The sequence below is a fragment of the Triplophysa dalaica genome, chromosome 16 (genome assembly GCF_015846415.1).
Source record: "Triplophysa dalaica isolate WHDGS20190420 chromosome 16, ASM1584641v1, whole genome shotgun sequence".
Classification (NCBI taxonomy): domain Eukaryota; kingdom Metazoa; phylum Chordata; class Actinopteri; order Cypriniformes; family Nemacheilidae; genus Triplophysa; species Triplophysa dalaica.
This window is the reverse complement of record NC_079557.1, coordinates 3,226,441-3,243,263: the sequence shown is the minus strand read 5'-3', so window position 1 is coordinate 3,243,263 and position 16,823 is coordinate 3,226,441. Positions and strand designations below refer to the sequence as shown.

General features: G+C 38.6%; 2 protein-coding genes across 4 annotated transcripts in view; one reads left to right on the top strand and one right to left on the bottom strand.

Moving 5' to 3' along the window:
- ppp3cb (protein phosphatase 3, catalytic subunit, beta isozyme) overlaps positions 1 to 8,892 on the bottom strand; it is a 30,268-nt gene extending 21,376 nt beyond the window's left edge. The window contains exon 1 of one of the 3 annotated variants that reach the window (XM_056769000.1): positions 8,106 to 8,892. In XM_056769000.1, the coding sequence (XP_056624978.1) occupies positions 8,106 to 8,163 (58 nt within the window). In that variant the 5' untranslated portion in view covers positions 8,164 to 8,892. Of the gene's footprint in view, positions 1 to 7,589; positions 7,724 to 8,105 lie in introns of those variants that run through there. The other 2 variants (XM_056768998.1, XM_056768999.1) reach the window with 2 other exon arrangements.
- Positions 8,893 to 9,763: 871 nt separating this feature from the next.
- Positions 9,764 to 16,331, top strand: ube2d2 (ubiquitin-conjugating enzyme E2D 2 (UBC4/5 homolog, yeast)). The gene is made up of 7 exons (XM_056769001.1): positions 9,764 to 10,056; positions 11,301 to 11,364; positions 12,946 to 12,977; positions 13,262 to 13,339; positions 13,599 to 13,704; positions 14,487 to 14,580; positions 15,254 to 16,331. The coding sequence occupies exons 1-7, from the start codon at positions 10,033 to 10,035 to the stop codon at positions 15,297 to 15,299; spliced, it is 444 nt and encodes a 147-aa protein (XP_056624979.1). The 5' UTR covers positions 9,764 to 10,032; the 3' UTR covers positions 15,300 to 16,331.
- The last annotated feature ends 492 nt before the right edge of the window (positions 16,332 to 16,823 follow it).

Sequence of the window (16,823 nt, the reverse complement as noted above, 5' to 3'; positions counted from 1 at the left end):
TCTTTAAAACATCATTTAATGTCTTACAACACAAATGGTGAACAATTATAATTCATCAAACCCTTCAATAACACTTTATAATGCATGATACATAAACTAATCAAACGTTTGAACAAAATACAACCAACATAATATATATAATCGATTTAAAATGTCAAACAAATATCTTTAAGATTGAATTATGTAAGATTATAAAATACTAATACTAAATAAATAAATAAATCACTGAAACTAGAAGTGATTCTGGACAAGTATTTGCATCTTGATAAGTGGTCTATATTTTATATTTTGAAAAAGTTTAAAGTACGTTCTGTATTTTAGAGTTTAAAAAAGATATTCATGTAAGGAAATAATTATATTCACAAATTGATGATCATATTGAAATAAAGCCGGAAAAACCACTTGTGCGTAAAGCAATGTAACACATACGGCTTATTGTCTGGCTTCATAAAAAATTCAGTGCTGTCTGCTATTGACTCGTTCAGTGTATACAAACCAATAGCTTTATATTTTTAAAGGCTACTCTAATAGACAAGGAATAATTTGGAAAGAATTCGGATAGTGTCCAATTTCTTCCCGGTAATCCTTGATTTACAATGTTACCAGATTGTAGATCTGATCCCACATGGATCCAACTTTTACAAGTCCAAATTGATTTTTCTATAGGAATATTTTATTATAAAACTTGTTTGGAGAACTCAGTCTGACAGTTTCATGTTAAGTATATTTATAGTACAGTATATTCATTCATAAATGTCAAATTTATTTCTCTTTTTGCAACATCAAATTCAATTCAAACCCAGCAACAAAGCACTTTAGAAATATTATTATTCAACATTTTGCTGTATCTTTGAGTTTCTTGCATATGGGAACCATTATGTCCAAATGTCATTGACTACCTAAGCAAGAAAAGGCTATTTGCTTTTGGTTTCAAACACACTCACATGTGCAATGGTTAATCTTCTGTCTCTTTTCCTGCTCTCTCTCTACTTCTCACCTTGATTTATCCGTGTGAAACTCCCCTCTCAGAGTAACACTTACAAAACACCCGGCCCACCCTCCCTTTACACATTTACAGGCGATGAAAAGCATTGTTCTACGGATCCGTTGAGCCTGCCGGAGCCCCACCACTGGTAACACAGATAATGGCCTAGAATCATACTTTGGGAAAGTAGGGCGCTCGCAGGCTCGCACTTGTTCCCGGACCCAAGAGGTACGAGGGGAGGGACTCATTCAGGTCACAGCTGTGCTAAAGCGCTCTCTCAATCTCTCTTTTCCATCTTACCCTCTCGTCCCTGATCATTTACTTCTGCCCTCACCCTGTCCTGACCCGCACATCACAGAGATCCTCATGCAGCGGTGTCCATAGTCAGATAGTTTGGGGCTTTTTGCACCTTAAAGTGACCAAGAACTGCTTACTCAGAGCCGCATGACTGGAAAGTACAACATTGGAACCCATTGACTTCCATTATATGGATCAAAATATCTCCTTTGTCTTCTACATAAGAAACAGACATATACAGTTTTGGAACAACATAAGGGTAAGAAAATGAAGACATATTTTTTTTTTTTAGGTGAACTATCCCTTTAACCGAAGCATGGGTTGCGTTCTCATAAAGTGGGCGTTATTGCAATCAGCTGTCAACTTTCACGTATTGTTACATACTAACTCTTCCCGCTGGAAAATCAGTGACAACCAAAATAATGAAATATCAAAATATGAATAGACTTTCATAGTTTATCCTAGCTTTCCTGAAATAGCGTCTTCAACTTCTTGACCTGTACAAAAGTAACTGAAGTCTGATGTATAGAAGTCTCCTGATGTGATGAGGTCGTACAATTGCACATTGAGTACCATACTGATCTATTAGTGAGCTCACTGTACCATACAACATATATTATGAGTCTATTACCATTTATGGTGTCGAACAACAACTTTGAAGATCTGAAGCAACAACTGAAACCGAAGTCAGTCGAACACCCACAATGCTGTTCTCGAACCACTTCCAGTGTGCTACATGCAACATCCTGTAGTTAAACTTTTGACAAAACATCATCTAGTGATCCCTCGACTATAAGTAAGAAAGACCCGTTTCAGCGCCCTGGGGCACAAAAGCGATAAAATACATTTTTCTGCATGGAGCTACTAGTATGTCAAAATATAGTCGCCACTATTCCAAACAATCCCAGAATTCCTCAAATGAAGTAAAAGTAAAGAATGGGATTGAAGCAATGAGAACAGGGAAAACAAAAGTGAGTGTGTGACCCAGATTAGCAGGAGGTAACCAGGCATCACCCGCTTTTGACAGAGGGATTTTAACAAGCGCCGTTTGAAGTTGTGCAATTAATGCACACTTCACATGAGAAGGGGCCATCTGCACACGGGTACGCAGAGAGGAGGCGAGCCTTCCCGCTGACAAACGAACCCATCAGCAGAGTCAGCCGGGATGATTGACAGGTCAGAAGTGAGCAGTAAAACTCCATATGAGAGAAGTCAGCTGTAACCATCTCCTAGATTTCTAGATCACATAAATTTCCTGGTTTTGCGCGTCCTTATTAGGTCGCCGCTCTGCACCATTTTACTGTGTCCTCTGCGCTCTAAACTCACACCCGAGTATTTATGTTAAAGAGGCTAAATTTAGTCTCTCCCTCTCTTTCAATCTTGTTCTTTCACACTTCTTTCTCACTTTCACCTTTGTACAGTTTTGAACCAGATCTGTGGACAGGTATCTGCATGTGGCAGCGCGGTACTTTTTACACCTTTACACTTTCTGTCCTATGCAATGGTTTACATGATGCTATGACACAGCGTTACATATTCATCCAGGTCCTAATTTCTGTTAAAAGTAAATGACATTGAAGAAAAAATATCTGGCTTTGCTTTTTTAACTACGAGAATGAACCACGTCAACAGTAGGTTTCATCCCGGAATGGATCAAGCTGAATGCAAGTTTGCAGTGGGTTTCTGTTATCTTATGTTGACTTCAAAGAGTCAATATTACAATGTCCTTAAAGTCACATTTCATGCCGTGTGTAATGTTGTAATGTGTGTGAATGTAAGCAGTCTGCCAAGTTGTAAAGACGAAAGTGAATGAATAACAAAGTTCAGAAAACTTATACTTATTTCAGTTCCGGGTCGGATTTGCCCATAAACCAAAGTAGGACCTTAAAAATCATAAATAATTTACTCTTTAAAATTGATGTGTATTTTTTTAGGCGTGAAATTGCACATTAATTAATATCATTTACAACAAAAAAAATGGATAAAAATAAAGTAAACGGTTATTGAGTGGTGCAGGAATGATGTATTTTTGTATGCAAAACCAGCAAGCTTTTAGCACTTCTGGTTCTATCGCCCCAAAGCCACTGTGTTTACAATATTACAGGAGAATCAACCTGTGAATGATTAACAGTTGATTTTAGCCTCATGTCCTGCTTCATGAGCATCATGACTGTGGTTTGTGTTGCATCTTACAGCATCTGTATACGTGTGTATGAGAGAGAGACCCAAACTGTGCTGTGTGAATGTGGCCAAGTGTGTTAGTGTTCTCAATTACATACATATGCATGTATTGGTGAATGTGTGCTTAAGTCAACGTGTCCTGAGACCTGTGACATATGTGTGCTGTGTGTGGTTGTGCCTCTGTGTGGGAGGAAACAGTTTTCATCATATTCCAGTCACTGCATGATGTGAAATTGCCTCCCTCTCTCTCTCTCCATTGCATAATTTGGGTGGGCAATATAGCTGATTATCTCAGTATCTGGTTATTGGGACAGCAGTACTTTATGATCTGGTTATGTTTTACAAAAGTACGTCAACCATTCAACCCTTACTATTCTACATTGTTTGAATACTTCTACAGTTTGAATTTGCACAGTATGCATATTTACTGTATGCATAAAATACCCTAATGACCCTTTTTAGCATGCCACAGAGCACAACACAGGAAATATCGCATCCCACAATGCAATAGATAAAACACGCGGTCAAATTCATACATGTAAATGTACCAAGCAAATAATATCATCTTTTCAGGGAAATCTATTACAATGTAGTAAAGTTCAGCCCAACGATTTTCTTTTAAGGACATTGTTGGAGATTCTTACGTCATCTAGTGGTGAGGTTGCGAAGTGCAACCAATGGCTCACTCCAACCCTTTCGAAGCACTACGTTGGCTCTCAAAGGACTAAGATGTCGGCGCGCTTTCGCTTCTTTGCGGAGGTAGATAACGTATTTACGAAATGAGCTCTGTAGAACAGTTTGTCCGTTTAGGGCTGCTAAAGAAACAACATAGCGGATTCCATGTAAGGGGACCGGTGATGTATGTAGATATAAATAGCTCATCCTAAGATAATAATAATCGCTTTTATACACCTCTGAAGACTCCTAAATATTGCATCTTTAAGCTACGACCTAAGTGTGTCAGATGAAAAATCATAATAAAGCATTTTGGTGTTGCTTAAAATTAAGTTATAACTGTGAACGTTAGCTGCATATTGTTTCGTAGCATTGATGAAGAATAGTGACAAAGCTATGAAATAGAAAGACTACATTTCTAACCAAATTTAAATACGAACATATGTGATTATGACTTTCTCATTCGTAAGAGCGTCCCAGAAGGACTTGAGTACAGCATAACAGACACACGTAATGAGGTCATGTGACACACATAATGAGGTCATGTGACAACATGTTTTGCATGTATTTAGGTCATGTGACTACATCTGACCATAATGCACTATACCACTATTTTCAAATCTTGTTGTTGCTTAAAGGCATAGCTCACACAGAAATATTATTCATTCAAGTTTATTTATTCAAAGTTGCGATTACCAAAATATCTTCTTTTGTGTTCTTCAGAAGAAAGTCATTTTTATTTTTGAGCAACCTGTTTCACATACTATTCTTAATAAAAAAAGTATAGGGCAATATTTAGTGTATCCAGTAAGCATTACCGGATGTGAGAGAGGATGCTGGAAACAAAAGCATGCACATCCATCCATCTATCTGCTGTCAAGTGCCTCATTCCTCGTCTTTCCCACTTCTCATCCTCCACACCCTTCACACATTCCCACTCTCTTTTCTTTCACCTCCCCTCGTTTCATTTATCGGCAGGCTCATGACAACACTCCCAGTCTCCTTCGGGCCTTAACATCCCGTTCATGTAGCGTGTTTTGGCGCTCGGCAGGAGGCATGCATGAATTAACACGGACACATAATCTGGAGAAAATGTTGATCTGTGAAGTCGTGTCTTCTGTGCTTTGCTCTGAGAGCGTTTGAATGCGTGCTTGCCTGTGGGTGCAAACAGCGTATTCCTGTATTAAAACTGCTTCATTCTTAGAGCGGACACATAGTAGCAATCAAAAATACACTGCGATGCAATTAGCAGAACCTGGTCATTACCGTCGCATTACTACGTTCCTCGGAGAGACAGATGGCGGTGAGTTGCATTCTGTTTAATAGTGAATGCAGCACATAATATCCTGTGTTAATGATCAAAATCATCTCAAGAAATACAGCAAGTTAGTCAATGTGTGCTTGACTTTAATTATCTTAAGGATGACATTCTCTAAACACTACCTTTCATAACTAACAACAAGAGAGCAGAAAGTACCATAGTATTAACATGTCTTTTTAGAGATGGTACCACGGTATTCTTTAAAGTACATCGTAGGGGGGAAATTATTATCATCTTTGAAACAATACATCGCTTATGAAATAAACCTTGGTTTAACTATTGTTTCCAGGTTGTTGGTTTTAATTGTAGTAAAACCATAGTAATCACAAATTAGATATAAAGGCCTCACCACAACAGCCATAGTTTAACCAGGGTTTTTCTAGTAAATCCATGGTAAAGCAAACGGCCAAAAATGTTTTACTATAAATGGCTTATAGTAAATAAACTTTACTATAATAAAACCAAGGTTACGTCTGCTAAAACGTACCATGGTATTCCTATGTTTTGTCAATGTTTACCATTGAAATACTACAATGTATTTATGGAGTAACTTGAAGTTTGGTGTCAATAAATACGACAGCATTTATGAATAATGCAACATTCATGAAGTATATTAGCATGTTTTTAAGCAGGTACCATGGTAATTCTACAATGTTTACGAAGCACCTTGAAGTAAATACTACAGCATTCATGACAATTGTACTCATTCAGTACCATCAAACCATGTAAATAATACCTGATTACCAGAACATGGACTTACAATAGTATTTTAAGAGTTGGGTATTTACACTGGATCCACCTGTTTCACCTTAAGACTTGCTTTCCTTGAACACCAACTTGGTTATATGTGGTGGCATTCTCACATGGACAGACCATGCTTAAAGCTTGCTTCCCAGGCTACCTTACAGTTAAAATCACATGTGACACATATGCCATTATATGATTATTTAATGCGCGATGCCATATGTTGCTAAATAATTACAGGCAGCAACACTCCAGATTTGAGGGATCGTCCCTTGCACACCAGAAAAGAGATTTCTCATTGAAGGAATGGTTCACCCACAAAAGGAATTCTGTCATCATTTACTCACTTTCTGATTGTTCCCAACCTGTATAAATGTGTTTGTTCTGCTAAGCACAGAGAAAGATATTTGGAAGAATGCTCAGAACCAAACAGATCTCATCCACCCAATGACTCATATAGTATTTATTTTCCCTACCATGGGGGATGAGATCTGTTTGGTACTGACATTCTTCCAAGTAGCTTCCTTTGTGTTTAACAGAGCAAAGAGTTATACAGGTTTGGAACAATTTGAGGTTGAGTAAATGATGACAGAATTTGCATTTGTGGGTGATTATACTTTTAAAAGCACATTCATTATAATACAGTTAACCAAAATACCCCCAATTCTGTTGTCTTCCATAATCCAAAAACAATTCCAGCATTCCTCACATGCTCACAGACAGCTTCTCTGTCAACCAGAACTCTAATTAAACGCCCACACTATACATACACATACACATCAAATAAACCCCATCCTTACTGTATGGCCAGCCTAGGGATACGGCAGCAACATCAGCACCATCAGAAGCCGGTCTTGATTATACAGTATGTACCTCATCTTTCATAAAATGGGACTTTAAAATGGTTGAAAACATGCACAGGGATAGTTGTGGTGGGTATAGTGTGCATCATCATATTTATGCATCATCATCATCCCCATGAAATAGGTCTTTGGAACTGCAATGCATTTAATTCGACCTGCTTTTGGCAACAGTATTTAGCCCCAGTATTCATCCTTGTTTGCCACAGAATCGATAAACTGCTTTAGAATGACATGCTAAAATACCCTCATAGGCCATCTAGGCAAAGATGTACGTGTTCGTATATTAAACGAGCATCCCGGCGCATTTTCCCTCCCTGACAAATGCGCGCTCGCGTTAGATCCCAAGGCTTTGCACATTTCACATCATTAGACGCAAAATCGATACGTTTACTCACGAGATCATCTCGTTATACGAGCGCAGGTAGCTACAAAACAGGCGCGCGCACTGACATTGGAAAGATGCGTATAGTTCGATGTACGCCAAAATGCATGCAATAACGCACAGATGCAAAAGTCACGCTACCTTTAAGTCGTCCTTTCGCTGTCATCCTTAAACTGCCAAAAATATTTCATTGGAACGAGATGTTAGTCTCTCTCTGACTCTCTCTCTCTTGTTCTCCTCCCCCCTGTCCCTCTCTCGGGCAACCTGGCACTGTATAACAGTTCATGGATCCACCAGCAGGCGCGCGCAGCCTCCGAAGCGCTCTGGAGATGCGCCTCGCCTGCATCAGCATCACTGACAATATAGGAAGCCTAGGTTGCAAATTTAATAAGCGAAAGAGGGTTTTTTTTGGAGGGGGGTGCAAAGATATGCTGTGATATTTGATCAATCACTGATGCATGACGTTAGCTCAAATAAAAATCTAACTACAAACACACAAAAAATCCTCTTTATTACATCTTATCACCAGAACAATATAAGGCAAGCGACCATAATAGAAACAAAATTATCACAAGTCATGTAAAACCGTGAAGCTGTGGAGTCCAACATGCACAGATATGCATCATTATTCACGCACAATAAACCCACTGCACTTACATTTGATTAAGCGGTCGGCGGGGTTTAAACCCATGATGTCTGCGTTGGACATCTTCATGGGCTGTTGCAGATAACGGGGAAAGCGCGCCTACTCCTAACGGGTGTGTGTACGGTCTTCGGTGGTGCGGGATTCGCGAGCTGCAGAAGCAGCATCACTCGGTGCGTCTCTCCTTCGTCCACCGTCGATCAGGGGGTAAGACGTGTCGCAGCAGATCCGGAGAAACTGTGATGCTGGGGATGCTGGACTCTGCCTGTTGCCGTGAGGGGGCGGATGGATAGAGATGGATTGATGGAGAGACAGGAGGGGGGCTGGGAGACTTCTGCCCAATTCAGGGTATCCTCAGCGCGTTGCAGCACCACCCCGACATGGCGAAGGCAGGAACTCCCACGCTCAGGCTTGCAGGGACTGCCTCATACCGCCATCACGCGGAGGCTGTTTCGGGGTTTCCCTGCGTACGAGATTAGAAAGCGAGCGCGCACCCTGGTCTTTGTGATGCTGCACAGTGAAGAATGTCAATTCCTATGTAAATGTACAACATTATAAATTCTGTTATGGATGTTTAAAAAAAGTGTTCCCTGCTTGCTATTCTGTATGTTTGCTCAATGTATGCATTGGGTTTTAAAATACACGGTCTAGTAAATGATTGGTTTAACTCTGTATTGTTGCACTAAATCCCTTATTTTCATATTCAAAATCTGTTGTTTTCTATGAGTGAATAGTATGATCATTCAGCAACCGAATAAATCCCCTGTCTTTTTTTAACAATTATGTGATTGTCTGAATGGAGGCATAGAGCTGTTTGCCAGATGAAGGTATCATAATATTTTGGTAATATAGGCCGGTAGTTTGATCTTTTTGGATTTGTGTAATCGGGATTATGTGAGGATCAGACAAAGCATTCCTATAAATATATTGCATTAATTCTTCGTTCAATCGAATATTATAAATGCGACCGATCCCAAGTGATATAATACATAATTAAAACGCATCATGCATTTTAACTGAATTAAATTATTTGATAGTCAAGATGATTTCACATGCTGCCCACACAAAAATACTTTGTACTATAGTAAATTGTAGTATCAAGCATACTGCAGTATTCTGTGGTGTTATTAAATATTATAGTGAGTTTATATAAACTGCCAATACTGTTACGCTTAATAGCCTAAAACATAAACACGAAACGTACACACAAATTAATTCCCCATCGTCTATATGGGCCCCGTGTCGTACCGCGATACAAACATTTGTTTGTAAAATATCCCTCCGCATTGGCAAAACTTCCTCCGACCTAACGTTACAGTATTTACAATCATGATAAAATGTTAAAAGTCGTACTGTACTCATCATTTAAACATGTACACGAGTCGTGTGAGTACCAGTTTCAACTAGCAGGTCTCAACCAACCCTACAGTGTCTAATTCTCTCCGTCCTCTGTCTAAACTGATCACCAAACTCGTTTTCTGCTCGAAATGGAAGCGTTTAACCACAGGATTCATTTGGGCTCAAAAGCGTTAAAGTGTGCGAGGCAGAGTCGCCATTTTGGCTCTACTGTTGCATCAGTTTCGCAATTCTCGAAGCGCACTCGAGTAACTGGCGTCGGCGCGCAATCTGTCCCCGGCGACTGCGTCCATTGGCGGAAGGATCTGATTAGAGCAGCGCAGTGTGCGTGATGCGGTAGCTGCTCGCTGCCGCCGCTCCTGCTGCAGGAGGAAGGACCGAACCGCTTTCAGCACCACCTTTCAGTTTCGCCTTCAAATTACACCAACCGGCTCCGTCACATACGCAACACCGACTGAACTATCACCCCAAGGCGTCCCATATTACGACTCCCGAGGGGTTTGTCGAGTTTAAATTGAGGAAACGCCGTTTTAATCGAATATAAAACGGGGTTTGTGTGTTTTTGACAGCACTAACAGCACAACAATGGCTCTCAAAAGAATCCACAAGGTAAGGAGAAGGAAGTCACGCCTGCCAGGGCCTAATTCCGCACCGAAAACATGCCATCCTCCCTCATTTACGCCTAAAAGTTAATATAAGGGATGTTATGGAAGGGTAAAACGTGTTAGCTGTGCCGGTGGTACGATGACAAGTGTTGTAAAGCGCCCCGGTTCGATGGTTCGGCCCGGGCTAGCGGTTAGCACGGAAGCTAGCGCCCCGTCGTCGAGCTGTGTTTGGTTGATGTTAAAGCCTATTTATTATCGTTATTCTATTTACATTTAAACGATTTTCCTTGGATCAAAATAAGTACTTATTTCGAAATGGATATACGTTCGAAAGTGACCATTGGTGGATTAACGTCTGCTCGTGATAACGTGTTAGCATGCTAAACGCTGATGCTAGAGGCCCATTAGAAAACCCCGAATAAAGATCGTGTCCACCATTTACAGTACCAGAGACGAATAGTATTGTGGTAGTATTGTTTGGGGCTGGTTGTTATCACTTCATCGTTAATGTCGTTTGGGGTATGGGTTTAAATAACGGGATGCTAGCCGCGAGACTGCTAACCGCTCGGGGAGAGGCATCTGGGCCGTCAAGTTGCCGCTGCAATGATGCATTTTCAACAGTTTCATGTTATTTTCAACAGTTTCATATTATATCAGCACCTTTTTGAGCGTGTTTATAATTTTAAACTGCTTGGTTTTTATCAGTGTATAACAATACAACCTGTTAATCCACATGTCATGTTTTAAAACCCGAACTCGCACATCATGTGCTTATTTATGTACAAGTTGTGCTCATGTCGCAAACAAATTGTCTTTATAAAAACGCGGTCCAAAGCGTTCATATAACTTTGACATTACAGTAGTTTTGTGTTAACCTTGATACCACAAAAGTTTAAGAGGCACATGGTTTGTTAGAACTGACAGAGTAACGTTAACTTGGAAAAACGCAGTTACCAGTTACATAAGCTGTGATCAACTGTCTTGTCATTACAGCCACTGTAACTTGACAATCATGTTTCTGTTTTGATACTTATCTCCGTTTATTCTTAAATTACTCACACATTTCGGTTGTTTGATATATTTCACTGTTAATTTATGAAAGGGAAGACATTTATAGTTTTAGGTTTCGGTGTCAGTTTCATTTCTTCGCTTCACTGCACGCTGGTGTGAAGGCATGTCAGGCAGGTGATTCTAAGATTTATGTGTAAGCTTATCACATTTGACAAACTGGTTCTCTGTGTTTTACAGGAGCTACATGATTTGGGCCGTGACCCACCTGCTCAGTGTTCAGCGGGCCCAGTAGGGGATGACAGTAAGCCACTCATTTTTTGTTTCCAGTCATTACACTGGTTTCTTGAGATTTCCTGATGGTTTTGAACTTTTTGTGTGATGATTACATTTAAACGCTCTTTCTAGCTATTAAAGGAACATGGAATTGGGAAAATGCAGGACTTAGTGGAAATCTCCAAAATGATATAAATACTGGATTGGGATATTTCTATAGCCTTGTAAAAGATTGACAATTGGACCTTTTTCAAATGATACATTTGCGGTTTCCAGGACTAGGCCTAAGTTAAATGTGACATTTTAGCACTTTTTAGATAACATTACTGAAACAAAGGACTGGTTTCTTTTAAGTTGTGAGCTGTGCATGCTTTTTTTTCAGTTTAGACAGCTCTAACATTTAATTTAGCCCATGACTAGCCTAAACACTACAGGAAACCACCCCATAGTGTACCACAATCAACTTTTGTATATTAAATGTTAGGGCTGCACGATTTATCATTTTTTAATTGTGATAATGATTAGTGCTTCCCACAATTAATTGTGCGTCATTGTTTTGATGCTAATATTTTAAAAGCAAGAACAAAGCTCCTGATCAGAAAAGGTCAGAAAATTGTTGCATAGCTAGTATAATTTAAAATGCCACTTTTAAGAAATATAAAAACACAACTTTTTTCCAATGCATTTGTATTATTTTAATACTTTTTTGCAAAATTTACAGACAAACATGAAGGGTGACCAATAGTAATGGTTTATAAAAAAGCAAGGTGTCATTCGGAATGTAAATTTTTGTAGTGGAGTGTTTAGATGATTGATACGTGCTTTGAAAGACGGTTTTGAAGAAGTTTAATGGCAGCAAATAATAACATATTGATTGGCTGTAAAGAATAGGCCTAATAAACATGCTGAAGTGAAATTAAAAACAAAAGTTCTGAACTGGCATATAACCGTGTTTATTAATCGTGAACAAAAATTTGAGCAAAATAACCGTGATTATCGTTTTACACATGATCGTGCAGGCCTATAAAATGAACAATTTATTCTCAAAAGAATAGAACATTAAAATTTATGCCCATTAGCTCTTTATGGTGGGTCATGCATCATATCCTCAATCACAAATTGTCATGAGTGTTGTTTTCCTTCCTGATTGTGTTTTCATTGTTAACCACCTGATGTGATCTTTTTTGATCATAAATATTTAGTGGGAAGTTCATTCACAGAAAGACAGATTGTTTGAGCCGATTTGACAAATAGCTTCCCTCAAGGAACCGGCCACATTAAATCCTGAATCATATGTAAAAGACTATCTGACCCACTTAGAGCCTCAGGGACTTGACTGGAATATGAAAACATAATTGTACCCAAATTTGCTTCATCATATATTATTCTGTAATCCCAGATGGGTATTTAAATGATTCTGAATTTGCAGATTAGTTTTTTTTAAGATTTGGTCATTTAATCCGCTGATACAGATAATATCATAAAGAGTAGGCAAATAATCAGTCATATTTGAATAAATGTTTTGTAATATGTGTGGGTTTTGATGTGACCTTTATGAATGACATTGGCACTCTAACAATGCGGTTTCTGTTTGTACCTTGTGTTTCAGTGTTTCACTGGCAGGCAACAATAATGGGACCTGTAAGTATTTCATACCACCATAGGAGCTATGTTATTTGAATTTTACTGTTCATTGTATAGATGGAGTTGGTCAGCGTGTGTTCAGGATTACTCATGTATCCTTACCTGTCCTTACAGATAATATAATAAGATACAAATACTATAATAAGACTTGGTTTACATTACTTTGGTTTTTGTTTTATACCATAGTGTTGAAATATCTATGAATGTTGAAATGGATCATATTTTGCTTTAAATATTTGCTTGCATGGGCATAATATATGAAATGTTTGTTTGTTTTACAGAATGATAGTCCTTACCAGGGTGGAGTGTTTTTCTTGACCATACACTTTCCCACAGATTACCCCTTCAAACCGCCAAAGGTCAGTAATGTCCACGCCTGTTTGACAAAAGCTCAGCTTCTAAATTGTTTTAGTTATGCTCAGGTGCTGGTTAATTATTTCTCAGTTTGGATCCTTTCGTTTCACTCTTGCGCATGACACAAGGAAATGGTTTTACTTATAGCGTGCATTCAAAATGTGGTGTAAAATTAGATGCGAAGCATCATTTTGAATACTATTGTCATTTTAGCAGAGCACTGTTTTCCTGTCTAACTTGTTTATTTTTCTCTGTCTTTCTAAGGTTGCATTTACCACAAGAATCTATCACCCAAATATCAACAGCAATGGCAGCATCTGTCTTGATATTCTGAGGTCACAATGGTCACCGGCACTTACCATCTCCAAAGGTACATCTCAGCATGGTTTCTTCATCCAACAAATTAAGGAAAAATCCATGCCTGCTTATAGTTTCCTTGTTGCATAGGAATGTTTAAGACTGATCTACTGTTAAGGTATTTTCATTGCATTTTAACAAGTCTTAAGTTTAAATTCAAAGCTCTCTGGTAGCTTGAAACTGTCGTGTGATACTCTTGGAATTATGTTGATTATTGTAAATTAAAATGAGATTTTACACCTGAGCAGCATGTCTGCAAACAAACTTTTTCTAGTAGACTGCTTTAGTTACAAATATACTTTTTTTTCAATAACTTTTAAAAACAACTGATAAATCAGATTTTAATGTTCCCGAGATTAGCACAAACCTGACCAGAGAAATCTGAAAACATTATTTTAAGCGGAAATGGAAGATTTAAGAATTTAATGCATGTTGTACGTCTATGCAAATGCATGCAGATGCAGGGAATTTCTGTTCATGCGAATTCTGCTCACGTAATATATTTTCACTGATAACCTACGTTATTAATGAAACGCTTTTTCATGTTCAATTAAGTTTCTTGTGTTGTAGGTTTAGGCTTTTAGGGGTAAAGTGTGTACACTCTGTATCTCCATATATAATGATAGTTTCCAAACAAGTTTCAGACGTTCTCTCCATTGGCAGAGTCTGCGTTCTTTTTGGTGCAGCTAAAATAACAGTTAACCTTGTAAACTCAAGATGATTGTGTAGAAGAGTGGGTTACAAAGTACTTCTCTTCTTATTTTGGTTTCTAACTATTTGTCTGTTGCCCTGCAGTTCTCCTGTCCATCTGCTCCCTGCTGTGTGACCCAAATCCGGACGACCCCTTAGTACCTGAGATCGCCCGCATTTACAAGACTGACAGGGAAAAGTGAGTGTCCTCCGGCGCACTAGAGCAGAACAGCACACTTTGTTTATAAGGGCGAGGTGTTTGTTCAAACACTTTGTCCCTGTTGGCTTTTTCACACATTAATATGTATATAATTCCATACATTGTTTGTTTACTCTTTCCGACATCAGTTACATCGCCTCTGCCCTGGGGATGTGTTAATTATGCACTAATGCCCTTAAAGGCCTTTTATGAGATACGTTTACTTTAACTGGAGCTAAACTTTAGAAGGCATGAGAGTATTCTAGGCTTTGTTCAGGCAGATGGCATCAGAATAACTCGTAATGGCTGCTTTGTTGTATAAGTAACGTAACATTGTTCTGACGTTTGCATTGTTACTATAGCAACCGATGTAGATATACCAGATATGGACCACACTGTCTGAATCGGATCTGATTTCATCACTTGCTAAAATGAGTGTGGACATCAGTCCAAAATATTGGATTTGATTTTCAACAAAACTGAAAATGTTTTTTGCTTGTAATGTAGATATCAGGTCAGCAGCTTGAAAAGAACAGCCATTGTTTTCCTTTATCCAAGCAAAGTAGTGTGTGATAATTACAGTCTTTTTGTAGCTTTTGGCAAGACTGTGTGTGTAGGTATTTCCCCTGTAATCTTCATGAGTATTGACAGTATTTTTTTCTTCTCTTTAAAGGTACAACAGAATAGCTCGGGAATGGACACAAAAGTATGCAATGTAGTTTTGGAGTTAAAATCATGGTGGGAGAAAAATACACCTCTCCATCGTAAGGTTAGGGGAGATTTGAAAGTTTAAAAGAAAAAGCTAAAGAAAAACAGATCTTGTTGGTTTCCATTGGAGTGCTTTCTTTAAGCCACGCCTCCCCTCACCAGAGCACCTCCCCTTACTCTTATTCCCCCTGGCATCCATGGTGTACATACTCAAAACTTCAACTGTAGCCCCTCCTCCCCAAATTCAATTCTCCACTCCACATCTCCTGCTTTACCTTCTCCGTTGCTATAGCGACGTGTCCGCTGCTTAGGATCAGTTTGTATCAATTTTGCTGTTGAAAATGTTTATGGCTCTAAAAGCATTCCTTGTTTTTAAAAACTGGGATGGGAGGGCTTTCTTTTTTCCTCCCTGCATTTGTCATAGTCTGGAGGTAGAGGGATGTGTTCTTTACAGATTACTTTATTTTTGTTTCCTGTGCTTCCAACTGTACATTGGATCAGGATTTTTTATTTTTTTTGCAGAGAAGGGAGGGGTATGCTGGCTATCTTTTTGTATAAAATCTGTAAGGAATTCTTTTAAAATCATAGCAGGTAATTAAAGGAAAACGGACCTCCTGTCCTCTCTTCTGGAGTATTCTAAAGGACTCGAAAACTATGAATATATATATTTTGTTTCCATTTGCCATTGCAAAGACTGTCTCTGCCCCTTTCCATAGTCATTTACAACTTCACAAACATTCGCCATTATGGAGGGTTTCGAACCAGTTATTTAAAGCAGTCTCAAACACATCCGTCTTATTGTTTTGTTTTTTTCTCTACCCCAACCCACCCTTGTAACCCTTAATTTGAGTTGTTTTTTTCCTTTTCCTGCTCTTGTTAAATTAGATGCTAACATGGTTCAGCCAGACTCGATAGGGTCCATGGGTGAGAGGACACAAACTCCTCACAGACAAACTTCTGTATATTTAATTTCCTGACAGGCTCGTTGAGCTTTGTGTGTTGATTAAAACTGTGTAATAAAATGATTACTAAAGTCTGAACAACAGTGTCTACTCTGCTTTGTCTAATCGGGTGATACCTCACTGAACATGAAGAACTTTGTCTCATGCATTTAAACCCAGTAACTTAAAAAGCTCTTTAATATGAAATGGTCTGAAGTCTGCGTCCACACAGCCTTTTCTTTCACACACATATATTAAATAATCAAGGATAAATCTGTGGAACAAAACTGCTTCTCTATAAGGGAGGGTGCAGTACTATCACTTTAAAACTCAATGTTACAAGTATCATGTCGTGGCATTAAGAATTGATCCATGCAAAGGTCATTTGTACATGTTTTATAGAAGCATAGTTTCATATTAAAAAGTACAAATAAATTGTCCTTCATACTTAAGAACAGTTTAGCACAAATGTATTAAATTAGCCATTCCCATTTATTGTGACTGTTTCATGCAAATAATTTAGCAAATGCCTAGTATTTTCTAGAAAGTTCTGTGATGTCTTGTCAATCTGTGTTATTTGTGTTGCAATCATTT

Excerpts from the sequence above, each read along its gene's own strand:
- ube2d2 (XM_056769001.1), top strand. The coding sequence starts at position 10,033 with ATGGCTCTCAAAAGAATCCACAAG. Across the intron at positions 12,978-13,261 it reads AGGCAACAATAATGGGACCT|AATGATAGTCCTTACCAGGG; the intron begins GTAAGTATTTCA and ends TTTGTTTTACAG. Across the intron at positions 14,581-15,253 it reads TACAAGACTGACAGGGAAAA|GTACAACAGAATAGCTCGGG; the intron begins GTGAGTGTCCTC and ends TTCTCTTTAAAG.